The sequence below is a fragment of the Sus scrofa genome, chromosome 10 (assembly GCF_054392235.1).
Source record: "Sus scrofa isolate SSC_HxYL_T2T_F1_AM1 chromosome 10, Sscrofa_HxYL_maternal_Yorkshire_Landrace_v2.0, whole genome shotgun sequence".
Lineage (NCBI taxonomy): Eukaryota > Metazoa > Chordata > Mammalia > Artiodactyla > Suidae > Sus > Sus scrofa.
The window spans coordinates 19,974,183-19,999,358 of NC_139392.1; the positions used below are offsets into that span (position 1 = coordinate 19,974,183).

General features: G+C 42.0%; 1 protein-coding gene across 10 annotated transcripts in view; it reads left to right on the top strand.

Annotated features, from left to right (window-relative positions):
• CATSPERE (catsper channel auxiliary subunit epsilon) overlaps positions 1-25,176 on the top strand; it is an 85,987-nt gene that overhangs the window by 46,811 nt on the left and 14,000 nt on the right. For 8 of the 10 annotated variants that reach the window (XM_084979308.1, XM_084979309.1, XM_084979313.1 and 5 more), the window contains 7 exons: positions 4,839-4,897; positions 7,072-7,147; positions 11,948-12,000; positions 13,225-13,275; positions 13,697-13,730; positions 13,799-13,878; positions 23,146-23,245. In XM_084979308.1, coding sequence (XP_084835434.1) covers positions 4,839-4,897; positions 7,072-7,147; positions 11,948-12,000; positions 13,225-13,275; positions 13,697-13,730; positions 13,799-13,878; positions 23,146-23,245 — 453 coding nt within the window. Of the gene's footprint in view, positions 1-4,838; positions 4,898-7,071; positions 7,148-8,461; positions 8,594-11,947; positions 12,001-13,224; positions 13,276-13,696; positions 13,731-13,798; positions 13,879-23,145; positions 23,246-25,176 lie in introns of those variants that run through there. The other 2 variants (XR_014817489.1, XR_014817490.1) reach the window with 2 other exon arrangements.

Sequence of the window (25,176 nt, forward strand, 5' to 3'; positions counted from 1 at the left end):
AGTTCCTCATTTGATTTTAATAAATGTAAAATTATAATGTTAACAGGAAAAAATGGATTTCCCTTTGTGTTTAGCTTTGAAAACGTTGAGAATTATATAAGTTTTTAATAAATGGTAATGCGATAAGACATTAGTTCCTGAAGGACAATTTTTACTTTCAATATCTCTTTGCCACTTAAAAGCACATTCCTGCAGAACTCTTCAGTTGTCAATTTGTAGTGTTCACTTCCTTTTTTTATAAAATAATGCCTGCTCTTTCTGTAGAGTTCTATTGGCTATCTACTGTAGTGTAACACCACCCTTAAACCTAATGGCTTCAAGTAACAACCAATTCTGTGGGTCAGCAATTAACTGGGCAGTTCTGCTGGTTTTATCTGGGTTGATTCATGATGCTATGGTCATCTGGTGGCTTGCCTGGGACAGAATAATGTAAGATGGCCTCATTCATATGTCAAATGTTTGGGGCCAGCACTGGCTTGTTAGTATAAGGGGCTTCCACTGGAGCACTTGTCTCTTCTCCACATGCCCTCTGTCTTCCAGGCTAGACCTGGTTTCTTCACGTGGCAGTCTCAGGGCAGTGTTCCAAGATGGTGAAAGCAGAAGCCATGAAGCCTTTCAAGGTCTAAGTTTGGACACTTTTTTTTTTTTTGTCAAAGCAATTCACAAGGTCAGCCAGGATTAACAGGATAAGGAACTAGACTTCACCTCTTAATAGAAGAACAGAAAACTTACACTGTAAAGGGACATGCCTATGGGGATAAAAGGCATTATTGCAGCCATGTTTGTAAACAATGTACCACAATAAATAGAAATGTACCGTGTATATATTTTGTATACTACTTTCCTAAGTAATATTATGACACGAGCATTTTACATGTTTCTCTAACTTTTCTTCCCAAATATTATGTATTCTATTCCCCACGTTCCCTTTCTAGGCTCAGTTTCCCTAAGCATATACAGTAATGAGCCTCATAGATCACACAGTGGAGTGTAAGGGTTCACTTAATTCTGAAGTCAGTAAAAGCAGAGACTCATTTAAAAGATGAGATTGATAGATGTGAAACATTTTACTTTAACTTGAATGAATGTGCATTCATTAGTCAATCTTCTAATGCAGGACCACAGGCTTTTCTTTGACATAAGTCCATCTCTTGGAGTTCCTCATCTCCTTTCTTGCACAGTCTTATTCATAAGGCATCACCTCTGAATTTCCATTTAAGTTTCTTTAAAATAGAAGTCGGGGGTGGGGGCCGTTAAAGACATTGGCAAAGAAACTAAAGTTGTAGATTTTCATAATTTTTCCCTAGTCTCGCAGCTATCTTGCTCATGCCCATTTCAGCAATTTCTTAATTGACGTGCTTTATTAAAACTTTGCGAATCAGTCAACTTAGTTCTCAGGAAAAGAGTAACTCTACTTTCCTGTTACACTTATATTTAATCAGTCTATCCAATTTAATTCCACAATGACGCTAATAACGCAATCTGGCAGAAACAGGTCTCAAAACAAATAAAGCTGTTTTAGACTTATATATAATTACGTGGATAGATCTTAAAATGTCTTGAGTGAGAAATAGCATTGAGTAAGAAACTACCAGAGATCCATCATACAGGCACATTTATTGAAATTACAAACCACGATACACAAATCACAAACAAAAAAAGAGTATTTTTCATTTTATAAGGATGCAAAATATCCAAGGACGTATATCAAACAAGTACCGCGTATACTTGACGTATTCGTGGGAGAAGGTGGGCCCCACCTCCTACCCCTCCACCATCTTGATGCTGGCCCCTGTTGCATTCACCTTGTATATTCTCTTCCTGGTGGATTGAAACTTTAAACATTATGAGATGACCATCTTTCTCTGTAGATGTAAGTGTTTTTTGCTTTCAAATCTCTTTTATTTCAAACTTAATATAGCTTCTTTGAACTTGTTATTTCCATGCTACTCCTTCTCTTTAAATTTCAATCTTTTTATTGCTTTATGTGTTAGCTATGTTTCTCATACAAACCATATATTTGGTTTGTCCTTTTAATTTGTTTTTGGAGTTCCTGTCGTGGCTCAGCGGTTAACTAACATGACTAGGATCTATGAGGATGCGGGTTCGATCCCTGGCCTTGCTCAGTGGGTTAAGGATTGGCGTTACCATGAGCTGTGGTGTAGGTCGTAGATGTGGCTCAGATCTGGTGTTGCTGTGGCTGTGGTGTCATCATCCAGGCAAACAATTTTAAGACATAAAGCCATGCAAGTACCTGCCCATAGCCACAAATTGTCAGCACAATTTTTTTCCCTTTTCTTGCTTTTTCTGATCACTCAGTGACTAAAATCACTGGAGCGTTAGAGAGAGGACAAATTTAATCCTGATTTACTCTTACTCTTAGAGGGTTTAGTTTATCTTGAATTCTCCCTTTCCTGATAGGTTGACAAATGCCTTTAGGGGAAAAGTAGATTATGGGCTTCAGTGTTCGGCTCTGCTCTCTAGCCTCCTAATTCCCTCTTTTCAAGTATGTGGACTGACAAGTTCCCTACTCTCTTGTCAGTTACTTGATTTTTTTTAAGGTAACTTTTTTTTTTTTTTTTTTTTTGTCTTTTAGCTATTTCTTGGGCCGCTCCCACGGCATATGGAATTTCCCAGGCTAGGGGTCGAATTGGAGCTGTAGCTGCCGGCCTATGCCAGAGCCACAGCAACGCGCGATCCGAGCCGCGTCTGCAACCTACACCACAGCTCAAGGCAACGCCGGATCGTTAACCCACTGAGCAAGGGCAGGGATCGAACCTGCAACCTCATGGTTCCTAGTCGGATTCGTTAACCACTGCGCCACGACGGGAACTCCTTTAAGGTAACTTTTTAAAAGGTCAATGATTTTAGAGTTTTTTTGGTTGGTTGGTTTTTAAGAGGGGAGATCTTTCCATGTAACCTAGCCCACCACTAGTATAAATGGAAGTCTCCTAATCATTTCTTAATTATGTATAATGAAGTGGTTTTTAAATGGGTGATCATATTCACAAAGTATTTTTCTTGTTTTTTTAATTAAATTTATTTTTTCTTAGGCATAGTCGATTTACAGTGTTGAGTCCATTTCTGCTGTACAGCAAAGTGACCCAGTCATACATATATATACCTTTCTTTTCTCATACAATCCTCCATCATGTTCTGTCCCAAGAAACTGGCTATAGTTCCCTGTGCTGTATAGCAGGACCTCATTGCTTATTCACTTTAAATGTAATAGTTTGCATCTACCAACCCCAAACTCCTCATCTAGCCCACTTCTTTCCTTCCTTCCTAGTGGGCAACCACAAGTCTGTTCTCCATGTCTGTGAGTCTGTTTTTGTTCTGTAGATAGGTAAATTTCTTAATAGTTCCATTGTGTATATATTTTCAGTGTTTAAAATCCAAAATAGTATACATAAATGTTGGTTCAGTTACAAACTGAAGTTTAAGCATCATTTAAATGACAATAAGTACAGTTTGAAGAATATGCTTACATTTCACCAAAGACAATATTAAACATTTCAAGTCTAATTTATGTGCAGGAAAATTCTTGTAAGTTTATTTTTATGATTACATACAAAGAAAAGCATGACATGCAAGAGAATACAGGTTGGAAATTTGACAGCTGGTTCCTTTCCTTGAACATGGAGCTAGATATATCTTTAATGTGATGGCTTTTACAGCCTTCAACTTTATCATAAAAAGTTGTATATTTTGTGTTTACCACTCACCCAGCATATGAGCACATAAACTTTGTTTGAGAAATAGGATTTTTCACTAAGTTTTTTTAAGAGGCACAAAGTCTCTGTTTTCATCACAACAGATTAGCTGTGTGAGTGTGTGTGTGTGTGTGTGTGTGTGTGTGTGTGTGTGTTTGTGTATCTATAACAAGGACTATCAAAAAGCAATTTAGGGATGTAGGAATTATAGTTACTATATTTTTAAAATGTGGAGTTTATAAACTTCTGCCTCTGTAATCATATATATTCTGTAAATGGCTTTACCCTGAGATGATAGCAACCTTATAGAATGCCGAAAAATGAGATGAAATATGGCCCAGAGGGAAGAAAATAGCAAGAACATATGCGAAATGCAAATGAACATTACTCAAAAACAGCAGAAGATTCAGGCAAATAATTCCATATGGTCTCAAGAATTCAAATAATATGATATCTGTAGTCATTTAAAAACATCGAAAAAGAAATGAAAAAGTTCAGAAGTTCCTGTTATGGCACAGTGGAAATGAACCTGACTAGTATCCATGAGGATGTGGGTTCGATTCTGGCTCGCTAAGTGGGCTAAGTATCTGCTGTTGTCATGAGCTGTGGTGTAAGTCACAGACACGGTTTGGATCTGGTGTTGCTGTGGCTGTGGTGTAGGCCGGTGGCTACAGCTCTGATTCGACCCCTAGCCTGGGAACTTCCATATGCCACAGGCAGCCCTTAAAAAAAAAAAAGAAGAAGAAAAACATAAAAAAGAAATTAAAAGGCTCAGAGATAGGTTATTGGAAAACAGAAAAACGTGAAAGGTTGCTCTGCTAAGGATATAGATGAAAAATAAACATAAGAATATTGCCATGACAAAAGTCAAACAGGAGGGAGAGAGAAGCAATATAAATAAAAGGACTATGATAATATGAAATTAAAAGTAAAATAAGGAAAGGTAGCCAAGTAAATCTAATATATACATAATTAGAGTTTCTGAGATAGAAAAGAAAATAGATTAGAAAGAATGCTATATTATTTTTCTCATCTAAAGAAAGATTTAAATCTGTCTTGAAAGTATTCATTGTCCCCATTCCCGGTTTTTCTGCTTTACATAAACTTTTCTATTTTCTTTTTCAGACAATAACATTTTCTCAGAATATAAATTATGAGGCAGTAGATGATTATTTCAAGTTACAGTAAGTATGTCTTTTAAAAGAGTGTACTCAATATTAGATATGCTATTCAGGCTACTGATTTATAGGTATTCTTTTATCTAAATGGCCTATATATCTATATCCTTTTTTTTTTTTTTTTCCATTTTTAAGGCAGCAATAAACGTTCCTAGGCTAGGGGTCAAATCAGAGCTACAGCTGCTGGCCTACACCACAGCGCAGGAACCCCAGATCCAAACTGCATCTATGACCCACACTGCAGCTTGTGGCAATGCCATAGTCTTAACCCATTGAGTGAGGCCAGGGATGGAACCGAAATCCTCATGGATACTAGTTGGGTTCATAAACCACTAAGCTACAATGGGAACTCCCCAAAACAAGCTATTTCTTAATTCAATAATTTTTGAGCACCTTTTATCATTCATTCCCATCCCAAAGTCTTTACATATTACCCTTAAGCAAAAACTGAAATTCTGATCCCCAAAAGTCTTTAATCCTGAGTAGAATCAGATAAAACACCATCTCTGAATCTTGGAATAAGGTGGCACTTAAACATTTAATTTCTGGAGGAAGACAACCAGCATGGATAAGGTTATTGTTACATCATGACTCAATGTTTTCTGAAAAAAATAGCATTGCTCTTCTAGGGGAAAGTTCATTTTTCTTTAGTCTGCTGCTACTCCATGTGAATTTGAACACCCACTCCATGCCAAGCACTCTAGGTGTTTGAAACACATCATGAACAAGACAGATGGAGTACTGCTGTCACGAGACATAGCTCTAGTGGGAGAAGATGTGCAGCAAAAAATCAAATAGATAAACAAGGCAGTCCCAAATAATTATAAGTAATATTAAGAAAGTAGGGGTTCCCATCATGGCTCAGAGGTAACAAACCCAACTAGTATCCATGAGGGTTTGATCCCTGGCCTTGCTCAGTGGGTTAAGGGTCCAGTGTTGCCGTGAGTTGTGGTGTAGGTCACAGACCAGCTCAGATCCTACGTTGCTATGGCTGTGGTGTAAGCCGGCAGCTGTAGCTCCTATTTGACCTCTAGTCTGGAAACTTCCATATGCCGCAGGTGCAGCCCTGAAAAAAGAAAAAGAAAGAAAGAAAGAAAAGAAAAAAGAAAGCAGAAGCACAGTAGAGAGTGACCAGGAAGTGTAGGGAGAAAATGCCCCTTGAGGGACATTACATGGTCAACAGAGTTTAAATACATCCCTTTTTCCCCACTCACCCACCAACTTCTCTCTTGCTTCTAGTGTTGCAGGTCCCTTTGGAGTCTTTTGATTTGTGGATATTTACTCAGAATTCTGTTGCTGTATAATGTACATCAATTTGTTCATGATGCTTTAGATCAGTCCAAGACTTGAGAAAAAATACCAAAAGCTTTGAAATGAGCCAAGGCAGGGAAAAAAAAAAGAAAAAAAAACTACCATAAATAAAATTATGTAGCAAGTTGAAGATACAATATTTACTTTAATGTCCTTTAGAGATCTGTACTATAGCACTGAATTTATGAAATCAAAGATTCCATCAAATGGGGGAGAGCCATAATTGGCATAATTATAAGATGCTCCCTGATTTCAAAGGTGTTGAGACGTATCCTAGAACTGAAGAACTGTCTCTTAGAATTAGTGAAATACAGGGCAGGAATTTAAAAATATAAAAATGTGCTTTTTTTCTCCCTTATTTAGTATGTTTTATATCTAGTATGTGATAAATATTAAGATATAATGAGTATTGGAAGGAAAGGGACATTTCATTTGTGGCTAGTTGGTTTTTGTTTTTTTCCAGTTTTTTCAAAGGTAAAAACCTCAGCGGGGGCAGGATATGAGTAATGCTTTCAAATGTTTTTCTTTCTTGATTTTCGAGCCCTCCCCATTTTGCCTGAGCACAACGTGATTCATATGTATTTCAGAATCTACAAAGGTATTATGTCTGATCTCCCTTTTGCTTCCAGTCAGGTCATGTTCTGCAGCCTAAGGTGGGTTCATAAAACTAATTTCATAACCTGCTCTTTATTGTTCCAAAGGCGTTATCAATAGGAGGGAAAAAAAGCATGTAGATGAGTTCCTGACGTGGCTCAGCAGTGATGAACCCACTGAGTGAGGCCAGGGGTCGAACCCACATCCTCGTGGATACTAGTCGGGAACTCCTCCCTTGTGAGTCTATAATCACCTGTATGTGTCGTTTCTTCTAGACATGAGAACACAGGTCTTCTGCTTGTTCGGGTGAGACCTAGTGACTATGCAAAAACATGTCCAGTAGCCCCAAAGGTAAGTGACACAGGTAGAAGATCAAAAAATTTACTATAGTAATACATAAGTGGTAAACTAAATAATGCATATTAAGGCCATTCAACACCAGTCCCCTGATAAGTAGCAACGTTTTGTAATGCTTTGCTATAGCGATAACATTATTTTACTTGATTTTTTTATTTTTATTTTTTATTTTTTGTCTTTTTGCCTTTTCCAGGGCTGCACCCACGGCTTATGGAGGTTCCCAGGCTAGGGGTCAAATTGGAGCTGTAGCCGCCAGCCTACATCAGAGCCAGCCTACACCAGAGCCACAGCAATGCACCAGATCCGAGCCACGTCTTCGACCTACACCACAGCTCATGGCAACGCCGGTTCCTTAACCCACTGAGCAAGGCCAGGGATCGAACCCGAAATCTCATGGTTCCTAGTTGGATTTGTTAACCACTGAGCCGTGACGGGAGCTCCACATTATTTTACTTTAGATAGAGAAAATCAGATTACTGACTTCTGCTATGAGTTTACCATCAGAAATGAGGTATATAAATATACACAGAGTTATAAAATTATTAGTTTTTGAAAATAAATAAAATTGTGTAGAGGAAAATTGTAATTAATGGGAACAGCTAAATTTGGATATGGTTTCTCAGAGAAGACTGCCAGACATGTCCATATTTAACCTTCATCTATTCAAAAAATTGGGGCATTTCTTCATTCAAAAAATTTTGTTTATTTTATTTTATTTGTCTTTTTGCCTTTTCTAGGGCCACTTCCAGCAGCATAGGGAGGTTCCCAGGCTAGGGGTCTAATCAGAGCTGTAGCCACCAGCCTACACCACAGCCAAGGCAACACCAGATCTGAGCCACGTCTGCGACCTACACCACAGCTCACGGCAACACCGGATCCTCAGCAAGGCCAGGGATCAAACCTGCAACTTCATGGTTCCTAGTCGGATTTGTTAACCACTGCGCCACAACGGGAACTCCCATTCCAAAAATTTTATTTTGAGTTCCCTGTGGTAGCTCAGTGGTAACGAACCCAACCAGTATCCATGAGGATGCAGGTTTGATCCCTGGCCCCGCTCAGTGGGTTAAGTATCCGGTGTTGCTGTGAGCTGTGGGGCAGTTTGCAAATGTAGTTCGGATCTGGCGTTGCTGTGGCTGTGTTGTAGGCCAGCAGCTACAGCTCCAATTCAACCCCTCTTCAGCCCCTGGCCTGGGAACTTCCATATCCTGCGAATGTGGTCCTAAAGATATGTATATAAAACTGGGTTCTTCCTTGGCACACCCAAGACATGGGCCATTCAGATCTAGCCACCATCCATGCCCATTGCAGGTCATTTGTGTTGACTTACCCACTGAAATACGATGGAGAAACATGCCATAGTTCTTTAAGCAACAGGAACACACAGCCTTGTGGAGGTCGGTCCTCTAGCCAAGAAAATGAAAACCTGTACACAACTAAAAGGTATGCTCTGAACCACAGGGAACCCTTCTTTGTGCTCCTGTCCCCCAATAAGCAAATCACCAGCCTCCCAAATAAATATTCTAGAGACATAGGGCCCACAGACGTCTTCTCTAGTTGGATAAATTAGGCCCTGGCTAGACCTGCGGGACCAAATGGTCCATGGCCTGAGCCATTTGAACAGGAGACCGCCATCTTTATCACTTAGTCTTCTTTGCCTGCAGCAGAACAACACAGAGAACTAGCAGCTCCAACAAGACTATATCTCAATTTTCCACCATACCCCAAGAACCAGAATGCAGTGAGGCCACTCTAGTTGGCCAGTCCCAGGGGGCCTTATTAATTCCTTCCAAGATGAATTTTCCAGGGAGAGATGATGACCTTCTGTCTAACGCATGCCTACCAACATTTCTATGTTGAAGGCCTTTAGAATTCCTGTCTCAGTTCAGTTGTTCTGTCCAGGGAAATGCAATAGGCTGTGTCTCATTCTAAGTCGGGAGCAGTTCTGCCCTATCTCTGTACTGAAGAGAATAGTACTGAATAAAGACAGCCAACATGCTCATTGTTTTCACCTGGGCTACATGTCAGGCTTTCTCCGATTATGCATGCAGCCCTAGGGAACATGTGTCAGCCCTCCAGCCAGTGGGTACCTCACAAAACAGGCTTGTCTGTGCTTCCCACATTCTGTACCCATGCTCCTGGTCAAGAGGTACGTGCAGGTCACCTCCTATTTTTCATCCTGGTCAAGGTTGTTCAGTCTGAGTCCAGGGATGATTCCTGTGAACTAAGACCCAGGAAAGATGTTGCAAATAAGATCATCAAGGGATAGTGGGTCCTAACTATGAAAACTTTGAAGACTGCAGGCAACCATGTACATTGTATGGATGACTGAGTAAAGCTAAGGGGCAGACCCATGTTTCTGAACATGTTTGATGGGAAAGGACTTAATGATGGACAGCAAAGACTGTAAGTCGAGCTGTTGAGCGAACAAATCAGGTTGTATGGGTGAGATCAGGTGGCTCAAGAAATAAAAGCTATGAACTTCTGCTATGGAGCATGCTTTTCAAGGAAAGCCTGCAAGGTCTTGGTTTAGCAGGTGCAACTCTTTAAATCCATCAAGCTTGGCTCAACATTATTTTCTGTCCCCACCCTCCTGATTCCCAAGTCCTTATTTAGGGTAAAGTGTATTAGGGTTTTTTTTTTTAGATTCATCTGTTGGAAATATGCATCATTCAGGGCATGTTTAAGATAGAATGTGAGTGTCTAGATCCCACTTAGATAGCCCGGGGTGGGGGTGTTGAGTAGGCACTTGGAGACAGAGGCTTCTGGGGTGTGGGACAAGGGTCAGCATTTGGGAGACGGAGTTGGGAGGCATCTGTAAGCACAGGGTGCTGAGAAGCCTGGCAGGGAAAGGTCCCCCAGGGAGTGACAGCAGAGGAAGCGGGCCAGAAACCAGCCCTTGGTCTCACTGCCGATTCCTCACCTCCCAGCAGGCATAAATGACAAAAGAGGAACCCAGAGACATAAATCCATCAAAGAGAGTGATGGACACCCACTAGTAGATGAGATAAGAGCAGACAGAGGAGCAGTGGTAGACAGGAAGTGGCAGGGCTATAGCCCTGGGGCCCGAGATGCTAAGCTCCGGGCTCATCACAGTGTGTGTGTGTGTGTGTGTGTGTGTGTGTGTGTGTGTGGTGAGACAGACTGAAGACGGAATGCTAACTGGAACTCTGTACATGGAAACCTTCACACACATGCACCCCATACGTTCTTCTACATTCAAACCCAAACACCTACAGCTACATTTTTTTGGGGGGCGGGGGAGGATCTTAAATGATTTTTATTTTTTCCATTATAGTTGGTTTACAGTGTTCTGTCCGTGTTCTACTGTACAGCAAAGTGACCCAGTCACACATACATATATATGTATGTATGTATATATATACATTGTTTTTCTCACATTATCCTCCATCATGTTCCATCACAAGTGACTGGATATAGTTCCCTGTGCTCAACAGCAGGATCTCATGGCTTATCAATACATCTTTTTTTAACTCAATGAATTTTATCATATTTATAGCTGTAAAACCATCATCACAACCCAGTTTTATAACATTTCCATCCCAACCCCCAGCCCATCCCTTCCTTCCCCCCCACCCCAAACCTGTCTCCTTTGGTAACCATAGGCTTTTCAAAGTCTGTGAGTCAGTTTCTGTCCTGCAAAGAACACTGTATCCTTTTCTTAGATTCATGTAAGTGACAGCACACAACTCTGTGTCTCACTGTCTATCTAACTTGACTTTGTAGCGCCATCTTTAATGGGGGAGGGGAACCTCTGAAAGGTTTTACTTTTTTTTTTTTTTTTTTTGCCTTTTGTCTTTTGTCTTTTTGTTGCTGTTGTTGTTGTTGTTGCTATTTCTTGGGCCGCTCCCGCGGCATATGGAGGTTCCCAGGCTAGGGGTTGAATCAGAGCTGTAGCCACTGGCCTACGCCAGAGCCACAGCAACGTGGGATCCGAGCCGCGTCTGCAACCTACACCACAGCTCACGGCAACGCCGGATCGTTAACCCACTGAGCAAGGGCAGGGACCGAACCCGCAACCTCATGGTTCCTAGTCGGATTCGTTAACCACTGCGCCACGACGGGAACTCCATGAAAGGTTTTACTTTTAAGAAATTAAACCAGGAAACTATATCCAACATCTGGTAATAATCATAATGGAAGAGAATGTAAAAAAAGAATTTTATATCTCTCTCAATCACTTTACTGTACACCTGACACTAACACACAGCATTGTAAATCCACTATATTTCAATTTTTAAAATTTTTAAAAAGAAATCCCGGGGTGGGTCTTGGGAAGTTGGCGGGATAGACAGCAGTGAAATAATGTGTTCTGGAGCCAGGCAGAAAAAGAAGTAGCCTATCCCAGTTGAGGAAGGACAAGGACTCTGGTGTAAAAGAAGTCAAATATTAAGTTGGCTACATTATAGAAACCTGCCAGGTGAGTCAGGTGTAAGCTGGAACTCCAGAGTCGATGGCCATGATTGCAGAGGTGCTAGTGAAAGATGACATCACATCCGTTCTCTGAGGTAAGAAAGCAGAGACCCAATCTTTGGGCCTTGTAAGCAGTAAGGGTGAAAGGAAGCAAAGAAAGAGACAAAAAGTGCTCAAAAAAAAAAAGGAGCAAAACAGCACAGGACGGTATCACAAGACTACATTTAAAAAGCTATTTCAAATCTAAAATGGATTTGAAAAAAAAATTTTTTAAATAAAATGGATTTGCTTTTAGCCGTAGTAATAGTTTAGATCCTGTGAATCAGAACCACTGAGCTCATCACCTAACTTCCTTTGTTTTAGGTGTTCCAAATAGCTGTTGGCTGTGATGCTGGTAAATTCATTGCTGTCAAAGGGCAAGTATATTTGCATTTGACCTGTCTTACTCTTGGGTTTTAAAACGAATGGTGAACTAAATGGTAATTTCTTGTGATAATATTAGCCTAATGACGACATAGTCATAATGAAATCCATTATGCATTGACAGTTCATCCAAACCAGATCTGTTTGAACTTTCTGCCAAGTCAAATATTACATGTGAATCATATTAGAAGAGTAAAGGATCCAACCTCTTTCTCTAGTACCAGCATTTTTCTCCACCTTTCCTTTTCACAAGCCAGCTTCCATATTTCCCATTACAATCTCTCTCGGTTCTTCAGTGTATAACTCATTTCCAGAGAAATGAGAGGGAGAAACACATAACCTCTGTGGTCCCCCCCCCCACTCAAATCCACTGAGGCGGAACGGATGATGGAGACAGTAATGCACTGTAATTCCTTTCCTGTGGTTAGGGTGAGGGTGCATGAACGCTGACTCATCTGAATCCAGTTATGGAGTAACTTGCTGTCATCCAAAACAAAGGTCTCTTCATCCGTCATTCTAATGACCTTTTGAACACTAAATTGTTGTAATCATTTGCCGGTAGATAATTAAATATTCCCATCTCATCCAGCAAGGAATTTGCATTTCCTATAAGTCTCTTTCCAGAAAACACAAAGGCTAACTGATTTGTATAGCCTATTAGCATCTGTTTTGGGATGGTCTGCTTCCTTGCACCTTGGAGGATAATCTACGGACAAGTACCGGCATCCCCGGGGAACTTACTAAAAATGCAGAATCTCAGGCCTCACCTCGTCTCTACTGAGTCAGAATCTCTATTTTAACAAAATTTCCAAGATGAGTAGGGGTATCAACATTTTGAGAATAACGGCTCTAGGCAACATGCTACAAAATCAATTCCCAGCATCTCTGCATGCGGTATCACGGCATGAAGATTTTCTTCTTCAGTTAGATGCAAAGCATCTTGAATCTGTCTATGTCTGGGAGGGTATAGAGAGCAACTGTCAAACGAGGTTGCTCATCCAAACCAGCTGGAGAACATGCCTAAGAATACATATGTCAGGACCTTACTCCAGCCCTCTTAGCCAATGCCCGCTGCTCTGGAGCTCTCAAAATGACTCTGATTTCTTGGATTCTGTGATACTCTCAAGTTTGAGAATCACTGTGTTAAATGATTAAATGTTTGTGCTAGTAAATAAGGAATGATGATATTACAACTTCATTGTTTTATTTTTTTGTAGATTTAATAAAAAAGAATGTCTTCACTATGACTTTTTTTACATTATTGAAAAGTAAGAGACATTTTTTACTATAATAAGCATTGAGTTTTATATTCATGTACTACTGATAATTTAGAATCAGTATTTATTCTCATTAGCATCACTCTTTTCTAATACATACATTTATTGATATGAATTTACCTGTAGGCGCCGCTTTTGCTGGACCTTACAAATTTTGATAACTTTTGATTATTTTCCTCAAGTAATTTTCATTTACTTGAACATATTTTAAAATTTCGCTTAAGATTTTGTCTTTGATCCATGAGTTACTTAGAAGTGTGTTGTTTAATCTCCACGTATTTTAGGAGTATTTTGTAATTATGGTTATCTGTTTAACTTTTGTGCTACTTCTCTACCCAAGCAAAGTACTGGTTTTAACTTTTAAGTCTGAGAAGAGGAAAGATACTAGGTAATGAAACTGTCTTTTTTACAGGTCATATCTGAGGACTCGGCCATCTAAACACTTGGTAAGAAAACTATAATTCTGTCACTTGGCCAAATATAGGAAATAACTAAAGCATTTTTCCTTTCCTAGAGAGTACAGTATAACTGGGAAAAATATGGCTGCCCACTGAGAGTTGATTTCAGAGAAAAGTTTCACCCTTTGATTCAATTGTAAGTATATTCTCAATAAAAATTTTAACTTACTTTGAAATTTTCAAAATAAAAGTATGAAAAGAAGCCTAATTAATCCTGCATTTAATAACAAATATTTTTGAGCACCCAGTATATGTAGCATTAGGTTTTTAGTACTAGTTATGCAAAGTTGGATGATCCATGGTTCCTGCATGTTGAGGGAGTTTATAATTTAGAAGATGAGACATAAGTGGGTAGGAGAGCTGAGACTCCTCTCAGGGATACAGTTTCTTTAATTCTCTCCCCACCCTCCACCACCCCTGCCTATTATAGGTACAGCTTCTCCCAGGTGACATATGACCTTTCTTTCCATGGGCCAATAATCATTGAATGGCTACAAAGACAGAAACTAGATTACTAATCAGGAATACCACATTGGGGAGATTTCAAAAATATTGTCTCTAACTTAATTCTTATAAATAATATTTCATTACAAAAATATGAATACAGGAGTTCCCGTTGTGACGCAGTGGTTGGCGAATCCAACTAGAAACCATGAAGTTTCGGGTTCGATCCCTGGCCTTGCTCAGTGGGTTAAAGATCCGGCGTTGCCGTGAGCTGTGGTGTAGGCCTCAGATGCAGCTTGGATCCCAAGTTGCTGTGGCTCTGGCATAGGCTGGCAGCTACAGCTCCGATTGGACCCCTAGCCTGGGAACCTCCATATGCTGCGGGTGGGGCCCAAGAAAAGGCAAAAAGACAAAAAATAAGTTAATTAAATAAATAAATAAAAATATGAATACATTCTATGAGGAAAGCTTTTCCAAGTGATTTGGTGTTAGTTTGCTTGCTTCCCTGACTTTATTCTAGATTTATGCTTATAAAAGTTACATAGCTTGTTATAAAATATAGAAAAATATAAAAAAAAGATAAGTGACCCAGGTTTCTAATTTTTGTGCTATTAAGAACAAAATTACAGTGAATATCCACTAATGTACATGTGTGGACACTCGTCCAGATATGCCATTAGGATCAATTACTGGAAGTGAAATTCCTATGTGTAAAACATGAAAATTTTAGTCAATGCATTCAGCTTTTGCAGTCCTTGGACTAAAGTCAGCTTCTGCGGTCTCTCAGGATGAGGAGGTGTGGAGCCATGACTCAGGTACCACCGTTGAGTTTTTCCATCAGAGAAGGAACTGCAGATTTGAACAATGATGCTGTAGAGAGGGTACAGTTGATGATGCAGGAAAAAGAGGGGACAGTTTCAGGAGCAGTAGTCTTAGGAAAGAGGGTGGGAACCCAGCTCACAAAGGCAGGGACAGACCTTAGAGGCACATACGCTTTACCTGTGGTGACAGGAAGGCAGTTCATGGGTCCAGATGCTTCAAGACGGATAGATAACAGTGATGGAAGTTTGTGGAAGATCTCTTCTGACTGCTGTCACCTTTGACGCGTTCAACTTCCTCATCGCTCACTTCTGTCCCGTTTCAAGCCCTGCCTGTTATAATCACTAGTTTTCTCCTAAGTGATCCCTCTTCTTTGTCCTTGTTGCCATCTCAGGCACTTGGGGGTTTTTTTAGGGCCGCACCCAGGGCACATGGAAGTTCCCAGGCTAGGGGTCGAATCAGAGCTGCAGCTGCCAGCCTACGCCACAGCCACGGCAATGCCAGATCCTTAACCCACTGAGTGAGGCCAGGGATCAAACCTACAACCTTATGGTTCCTAGTTGGATTTGTTTCTGCTGCACCACAATGGGAACTCCTTCTCCTTAATTTCTGGGTTTCTCCTTTTCTCCATGACTTGTTTTTATTCTTTTTCTTTTCTTTTCTTCTTCTTCTTCTTTTTTTTTTTTTTTTTCTTGTCCTTTTGCCATTTCTAGAGCCGCTTCTGTGGCATATAGAGGTTCCAAGGCTAGAGGTCTAATCAGAGCTGTTGCTACCCACCTACACCAGAGCCACAGCAACGTGGGATCCAAGCTGCGTCTGTGATCTACACCACAGCTCACAGCAACACCAGATCCTTAACCCACTGAGCAAGGCCAGGAATCAAACCCACAACTTCATGGTTCCTAGTCGGATTTGTTAACCACTGAGCCACAACGGGAACTCCTCTCCATGACTTTTTAATGATGGAATGCTCCAAGGCTCAGGGCTTTCTTTTCTCTACTTCAACTTGCTCTTTTAGTGATGTCATCCAGTCTCATGGACTTGAATGTCCCAATATATATTGATAAACCCCCAAACTATATCTCTAGTCTGAATATATCCCGTTGTATGAATATGCTGTAGTGACAAAGAAGCCCTAACGTCTGGGCTTACCTCTTTTCATGCCATAGCCTGAAATACTTCATACCTACATCATCTTGGCATGGCCTCCTAGGTTACCCCTATGGGAAGGGAAGGCTGAAAAAAGACAAGAGGATTGACCAGGCTGTCTTAAAATGTTTGCATCACTTCCACCCCCATCCTGTTATCTGAAACCGAACGCCATAGCCCTAGTCTCACTCCCAGGTGGCCTAGAGAATGCAGATAGGCACAAGGATATGTGGTGAGCACCAAAGGTGTCTGCAAAATTCTTGAACTAAAGATCGATAAATCCACTTAGATGCTGAAGAAATAAAGCACTTTTCCACTTAGATATTGCATAGAGATATCAAACCTAACCTGTCCCAAACCAAACTCCTAACCTTACCCTCAAACCTGCTCCATCAGTAGCCTTCCCCATGTCACCTGAGAGCAACCTTATCCTTCTGGTTGATCAGGTCAAACTCTGGAATCACCCCAACTGCTTTTTCTCTTATAACTTTCACTCAATCCATCAGTAAACCCTATTGGCTCTATCTTCAAGATACACAAAGGGAGTTCCCTTCGTGGCTCAGCAGTTAGCAAACCCAACTAGGAACCATGAGGGCACAGATTCGATCCCTGGCCTTGCTCAGCAGGTTAAGGATCCAGTATTGCCATGAGCTGTGGTGTAGGTCGAAGATGCGGCTCAGATCCAATGTTTCTGCTGCTCGATTCAACCCCTAGCCACAGGTGCAGCCCTTAAAAAAAATGTTTTTAAATGTTTTGCATGATCCTTCTAGCTAGGTATTTTTATCTTGTATCATCCGCCAGTTTGGGAGAATCCGGAAAGGACTCAGAGGCACCACGGGTGGGTTCTAGATGAGAAAAGTCTGGGTCTCTAGAGGATCATGTGAAGCAGAGCATACCCCTCCCCCCAATTCAACCCATGCTGGACCATAAAATGAGTAAAGAATACATTTTATTGTGTTAACTCGCTGAGATTTTGAGGATTGTTGTAGCACTGAAGTCAGACCAACTTAGACTATTGCTGTAGATGAAAAGAAAAATAGAAAAAAAAACAGAGTTAGTAAAAAGGAAAAGTTGCATGGTGGAATTACATATAACTACATTAATAATGACAAAACGTTTAATCACTTACTCCTATATTAAAAGATAGTAATTCTAAGGCCACACCTGCGGCATATGGAAGTTCCCAGGTGAGGGGTCGAATGGGAGCTGCAGCTGCCGGCCTACACCACAGCCACAGCAATGCCAGTTCCAAGACTCATCTGTGACCTACACCACAGCTCACGGCAACACCAGACCCTTAACCCACTGAACGGGGCCAAGGATCAAACACACATCCTCTTGCTCGTGGATACTTGTCGGGTTTGTTACCACTGAGCCACAAAGGGAACTCCCCAAAACTTGCATTTTTAAGTGAAAACCAGGTATATATAGTTTAAGAGAAAGATCTCCAAGAACTATTTGACTTCAAAAGAATGTTCAGCAAGTTTGCTGAATTTAAAGGTCAATATACAGTAAATTAAAATGTCTATGTACATCAGTAAATGCTAACCAGAATATACAGTTGGCCCTTGAGCAGCCCTTCAGGCCACTGAAAACCCACATATAACTTATAGTTGGCCCTCCATACATGCAGTTCCTCCATATCTGCCATTCCACATCTGCAGATGCAACCAACCACAGATTGGGCAGCACTGTAGGAGTCAGTCCAAAAAAAATCCATTTATAAGCACACCCACACAGTTACATGTTGAATTTCTGAAGCAGTGCACACACAGATGAAGAAGGCGCAGGTCAGGTCCAAGGTTTAGGTTAGGGGTTGGATCCAAGAGGAGGAAAATCTGAGTGCTTATAGGCTATTGGTGAGAGAGCAGTCAGATGATCAGCCATGCGACTGGGCTGATCCAGGAAGGAAGAGAGGCTGGAAAGGAACAACTGTAGCAGGAAAGCAGTGAGGAATCAGGGGACTGGACGTTTCCATGAGGTCAAGGTGAGAGGATGCGAAAGACGGGAGAGGTTGGAGCCAGGGAGCAAACTGCTGGAGTGGCACTACTTTGGGCCAAGGTACTTATTTCTAGTGGTAACATTTTGTATCTTTGAGAAAGCTTGTTGCCTCCAATTCTCCTAAAATAATCCACCAAGTATTTGAGGCTAACTACAGAAGGATGGTCAGATCAGTAAGATTCTGTGTCCTGTTCAACTGAATTGTAGCAATGCATAGTTGATAACTTGGTATTCAGTTCCGTATTGACCAGAGGCAAATTTGGGTGCTAACTGATTAAGCCCTAAGAAACAGACAGACAGGGGTGGTCACTAGGAACTGAGTCTCTAGTCTAGGGCTCTAGGTTACTATAACGCCCAAGCTGTGCCGAGAATGGCTCAGGAACAAGCTTGGGCAGAATTTTACAGGTAAAACGACGGATTCACCACCATCAAACACTAATAAGAATGAAGCAAGTCTTGGGAATGTGATCCAGCTGTGAATGTGACAACGCATCCCAAACTAGAATGAGGTGCTAAGGAAGCGACCCAGAGGAAACTGAGGGATGTAAATCTCTACCACGATGCAGAAAGTTCAGGAGAGGTATTATGGGGGCAGGGGGGATTAGGGCTAGTCAAGATTTGCTCTAATCAGATATGGTAAAAGACACACCCTCATGGAGAGGACTGTCATGAAGGAGGAAGTTTATTTTATTTATTTATTTATTTATTTATTTATTTATTTATTTTGTCTTTTTGCCATTTCTAGGGCTGCTCCCGCGGCATGTGGAGGTTCCCAGGCTATGGGTCGAATCGGAGCTGTAGCCCCCGGCCTATGCCAGAGCTACAGCACACAGGATCCGAGCCGCATCTGCAACCTACACCACAGCTCACGGCAACGCCGGATCGTTAACCCACTGAGCAAGTGCAGGGACCGAACCCGCAACCTCGTGGTTCCTAGTCGGATTCGTTAACCACTGAGCCACGACGGGAACTCCAGGAGGAAGTTTATTATAAATACCAATCCCCAAAAGCAAGAGGCACAGCCTAGCGTGAAGGAACTCGAAGGGGAGCATGAGGCTCTGTCAGAAGACGGGGGGGTGAAGGGAAAACAGAGGCGAGAGCCTTTATTGGGTTCTCTGTGGGAAGGAATGGATGAGATGAGCTAAGCGGCTTTAGGACTGGCGGTTTTGAACAACTGCCATGGGCTCTGGGCATTAAGTACTGTCCCTAGTTGTCTGGTACCTGGTCTTGGGATGATTAGGGCAGGGAGATAGTGGCCCGGGGTTTGTAACCCCCAAAGGAGCTGGCTGGGATTAGGGACCCCGGACTGGTTGGTTTGCATATGAAAAGCATTCCTGGGAGCATTTATTACACTCTATAGGAATTAACACTGGGAGGGGGAGTCCCAGTAAGCTAGGCCCCAGATATTAAAGCATCACATGACAGGAAGCAATATAAGCTAATATAATGGGCTACCTGGAGTGACCACGCAGGATTGAAATCACATGTGTCTAATGGATCAGCAGGGAGGTCTCTCCTACTTAATTCCAAAAGTGGACCCCCCAGAGTGGAGAACTTACAAATTGCAGGGAGAAGGTACAAAACCTAGTAACATTCTTAAATCTCTCATGTTTAACTACTATTATATCTCAGATTAATGAACTTTCATAAAAAATAAACCAAACTATGATCCATGAGGTTGTGGCTTCAATCCATGGCCTTGCTCAGTGGGTTAAGGATCCGGCATTGCCATGAGCTGTGGTGTAGGTCACAGATGTGGCTCAGGTCTGACGATGCTGTGGCTGCGTTATAGGCCAGTGGCTGTAGCTCTGATTCGACCCCTAGCCTAGGAACTTCCATATGCCACAGGTACAGCCCTAAAAATCAATCAATCAAACAATCATCAAACCATACTTATACAGGCAAGGATTTTTGTCCCATATTCTCAATGAAATAAATAAAACATCAAAGATAAACCTGGGAAGTACGAGTCATGCAATTTATCCTTCTTGACACTAGATGGCACTGTAGCTCATTGCTTTGTGAGTGTCAAAAGATGCCTGCTCAGAGTTCAATTAAGATCTTTTTTATTTGAATAAAACCCATGGCTTTGCCCCTCCTTTTTATTTTATTTTATTTATTTTATTTTTTGATTTTTAGAGCCGCACCCGTAGCACATGGAAGTTCCCAGACTAGGTGTCTAATCGGAGCTACAGCTGCTGGCCTACACCACAGCTCATGGAACCCTGGATCCTTAACCCACTGAGCGAGGCCAGGGATCGAACTGCAACCTCAGGGTTCCTGGTTGGATTCGTTTCCACTGCACCATGATGGGAAATCCCTGCAACTCGTTTTTAATATTTCAAGAATCCGATGGCTTTCAGAAGATATGATCAAACACGCTGCACTTTCCAAAGCGCCTAGAATCTAGAGCTCTCTGCCCACATTTCTGAAACCGTGTAGAAGATTGTGTGTGTGCCCACAGGTGAGCATTTTCCTGTGGGAGGGTCCTTAGCTCTCATTAGAATTTAGAGTTCTCTATAACCCTCTGCTCATGCCAAGAAAGAAGTCAAGCACCACTGCTCCAATCCCTACTTAGTCACGCATGGGTTCATCTCCATGATTTCTAAAAACTAATTAAGGTAGAAATAAAACAGCTTTTCAGATTCCACTTTCTGATACTTTAAAACGTTTTCCTTGGGAGTTCCCACTGTGGCTCAGCAGTAACGAACCTGACTAGTATCCACGAGGATGCGGTTCGAACTCCTGCCTTGCTCAGTGGGTTAAGGATCTGGTGCTGCTGTGAGCTGGTGCTGTAGGTCACAGATGTGGCTCAGATCTGGTGTGCTGTGGCTCTGGCGTAGGCCAGCAGCTGCAGCTCCAATTCGACTCCTAGCCTGGGAACTTCTGTATGCCCCAGGTGCGGTCCTAAAAAGACAAAAGTTTTCCTCTCAATATGTGAGAATAGGACAACTTTTTTTTTTTTTTTTTTTTTTTTTTTTTATGACCAGAGGTGAATGGTAGTGAGTTCTAGCCGGCCTGGAAAGCCAGACAGAATGCTTGCAAAGTCAGGGCAGAGATCTGGACACTGAGTAAAGGCACACTGTCAAGAATCTGTTACTTGTTATGAATAGACACAGAGATGAGAAGCAAGAAAATAGATCAGACACTGAGGCCACCTGCCTGAGACCAAGATCCTAAGTGAAATCTCCATCAAAAAAGCATGATGGACAATGCCTTTCAGAAAAATGGGCAACGAATGATGGAGAAGGCAGCCATATAACCATTTGTAAAACAGGATCTGGTATGCAAAGGTGTGAGTTTATCAGTAACGGATTTTAGCTTTCCTCTCAAGCCCCTATTTTCACATGGTAGCAGAAAAAAATCTTGACAGTTTGAAGAAATACATCTCTTTTAAAATTCATTGAGTGGAGAGTTCCCACGGTGGCTCAGCAGTAACAAACCTGACGAGTATCCATGAGGATGTGTGTCTGATCCCTTTGCTCACTCAGTGGGTTAAGGCTCCGGTGTTGCTATGAGCTGTGGTGTAGGTCACAGACGCAGCTGGGATCCTGCGTTGCTGTGGCTGTGGTGTAGGCTGGCATCTACAGTTCCTATTTGACCCCTAACCTGGGAACTCCCATATGCTGCGGGTGCAGCCCTAAAAAGACAAAAAAAGATTAAAAAAAAAAAAAAAGTCGTTGAGTTGGAGGTAAATATTGTAAGCTCAATGGGGCGTACGTCTCTAGTCCCGGCATCAGCTGGGTGAGCACCCTATCCGTGCTGGGCTGTGCACTGGTGTCGGCTGCTGGTAGAAGCCATCATCTGCTCTCTGGGCATGAGCTACGGGTGACTGCAGCTCCCAGGAGCTTATGACGACTTCTGCTTCTCACCCCGTCTCAACTCAGAGCTGCTGCTGGGCTTCTAACACTCAGCCACATCTTCCAGCTGGTCCTCCAGGGAGATCTGCAGCTTCTCAGTTCTAATCATAATAATTCTGTGGTTTAATTCCCCGGTACATAATAAGCATCCAACAAACATGTGTTGATTAAATAACACTAGGGAACCTTTGCTTTGCCCTTCCGCCATCCATCAGTCCCTTCCAACATTCTCTCTGCTACCAGCCATGACAGCAGGGCCTTACCCACTCACCTTATCAATATATGGTTCCAAAAGAATGTATATATGTATGTGTGACTGGGTTACTTTGCTGTACAGCAGGAACTTGACAGAACACTATAAACCCACTATAATGGAAAAAATAAAAATCATAAAAAATAAATAAATAAATAAAACTGTTGCCCACCTGATCCTCAGGGCAGAGCCTCCTTGCCTGCCTGCTTGCATCTCTCATAAGCATCTTATCTTAATAAATCTGTTCTTGCTTAAAATGTACATATATATATATATATAGTTCCTATCAAAGTGAAGAGAACTTATGGTTCCAACTGTTAAAGAAAGTGAAAGTTTTCCACTTCATTACTACTAGGTTTATTTTGAGAGCTGAAGGAACCCTATACAGTAGGTACTGTTGCTATTTTATAGATAAGAAAATTGAGGCTTCAAAAATTTAAGTAACTAGGAGTTCCTGGAGTTAGTTCAGTAACTAGGAGTTAGGAGTTGTGGTGCATTGGAAACAAATCTGACTAGTATCCATGAGAATGTGGGTTCAATCCCTGGCCTCGCTCCGTGGGTTAAGGACCCGGTGTTGCCGTGAGCTGCAGCGTAGGTCGCAGATGCAGCTCGGATCTGGCGTTGCTGTGACTGTGGTGTAGGCTGTCAGCTGCAGCTCCGATTCAACCCCCGACCTGGGAACTTCCATATGCCATGGGTGGGGCCCTAAAAAGAAAAAAAAGAAAAAAAAATTGTTTAAATAACTGCCCCAGGATCACAAAGCTAAGTGATAAAGTGATAAAGATAAGATTTAAACCTAAGCTCATGTGTCTTGGAAGCTGGAGCTCTTAACCCTTCTCCACGGAACTGTTATTTTTGTGTTTGCTGTTTCTTGCAGGTACAATGAAAACGGCTATGTGGAAGATGTGGAAGTAAATTTCATAGTGTGGGAAATACACGGCAGGGATGACTACAGCTTTAATACCACGATGAAGAAGGTGCGTCATTTTGGAGTTAAATAGGATTTGGCATGCAATGAGACATTTTGATTTCCATTTTAAATCTATATATGAATTATCTAAGGAGAGCAGAACCAGTCAGCTGTGGGTAGGAAAAAACAAACCATATTACTTCTATCTTACATGCTATGGCTACTAAGATTCATTTATGAAGAAAGAAATCATTGCCCTATAAAACAGGCTTAAAGAGGTCAGAAAAGGGAATGTTTGTAGTAGGATGATGCAATTACTCGTGAATATCTTACCTTCTCTCCCCATGGTATGTCCCCTTCTTTATGGGTTTGCCTTTGGCTTTTGGACATTCATCACATTCGTGCTAAATCACATGGACACTCTCTCGGTTTCCTCTCACTTGACTTCTTTGCATCATCTGACCCACTGACCTTGGCTCTCCTGGTTCCCCCATCCTCCACGACTGGTTTGTCTCCGTCTCCATGATGAATCCCCCTTATTCTGCCCATTCACTTGGCAGAGCCATGGCAGATGGGCCTTCCCACCCCCAATCGCCACACTTCACTTCCACCCCGCCCCCCACACGAGGCTTTCTGCCTTGGAGGGCCGCCCAGCAGGATGGAAGCTCTCCAGAAGTGACCAGCAGTGATTCTTGAGATTCTCCAGAGATCTCAAACAGAACCAGGTCTGGGACTCCTTCCCAAATAACTCTCTCATCTATCAGAGACCTTAATTCTCCAAGAAGCATAACCCACCCGGTTGGCAACCAAGAGATGTGCAATCCACCTGTAGCCCCTCCACACTACTGCAGCTGTGAGCAGGCAAATGCATCCCACCACACTCCCCCCTACCTGTCTAGCACCTGGTAGGTAATTCCTTCTGGTCTGCGTTCTTCCCATAGTCACATCCCTAAACTGTTCCATCCTTAATGCGTTGGCTCAGACTTGCATTACTCTTCACCATCTCAAACCCTTCCAATATACCTTAAGATTAAATCCATCCTTCTCTCTCTCCTTCTATTTTTTTTTTTTTTTTTTTTTTTTTTTTTGCTCTTTAGGGCTGCACCCACGGCATATAGAGGTTCCCAGGCTAGGGTTGAATCAGAGATGTAGCCGCCAGCCTCTGCCACAGCCACAGCAACACGGGATCTAAGCCGTGTCTGCAACCTACATCACAGCTCATGGCAATGCTGGATCTTTAACCCACTGAGCGAGGCCAGGGATTGAACCTGGAACTTCATGTTTACTAGTCGGATTCGTTTGCACTGCTCCACAATGGGAATTCTGCACTCTCTCTCTCTCTCTTTTTTTTTTTTTTAATAGCTGCATCCATGGCATATAGAAGTTCCTAGGCCAGGGACTGAATCTGAGCTGCAGCTTTAACCTACACCACAGCTGCAGTAACATTGGATCCTTTAACCCACTGCACCAGACTGGGGATCAAACCTGTGCCTCCACAGTGACCTGAGCCGCTGCAGTCAGATCCTTAATCCACTATGCCACAGTGGGAGCTCTGCCCTAGATCCTTCTTCAATATATACTCCTCAGAGAATATAATCTTCCCCATTTTTTCTGGCAAACCAAAGGTACTCTTTCTTTTACCCCATAGATTTAAGAATGAGCTGTGAGGTTTATGCTCTTCCTAATCTGCAGCATCATTTCCAGATCATCCTCTTCTCACCCCAAGTAAAAGACCATTTGTTTGAGGCTCCTGTCATCCAATTGCCAGATACCCCTACCTGTTGCTCCCATACACTCTGTAACTGGATGATTTCTCCCTCTGCCCTGTAAACAATCACAGTTGACTTCAGAATTCTACCAGCCATCATGTAGATGGGAAGACGCTTTCTAAAAGAGGCCACATTTCCCAGTCTCATTTGCAGCTAAGTGGGGCCACATGACTGAATCTTTTCACTGGAGTGGGAGGAGAAGTTCTCTGTGTCCAGGATGAGGTGCTTA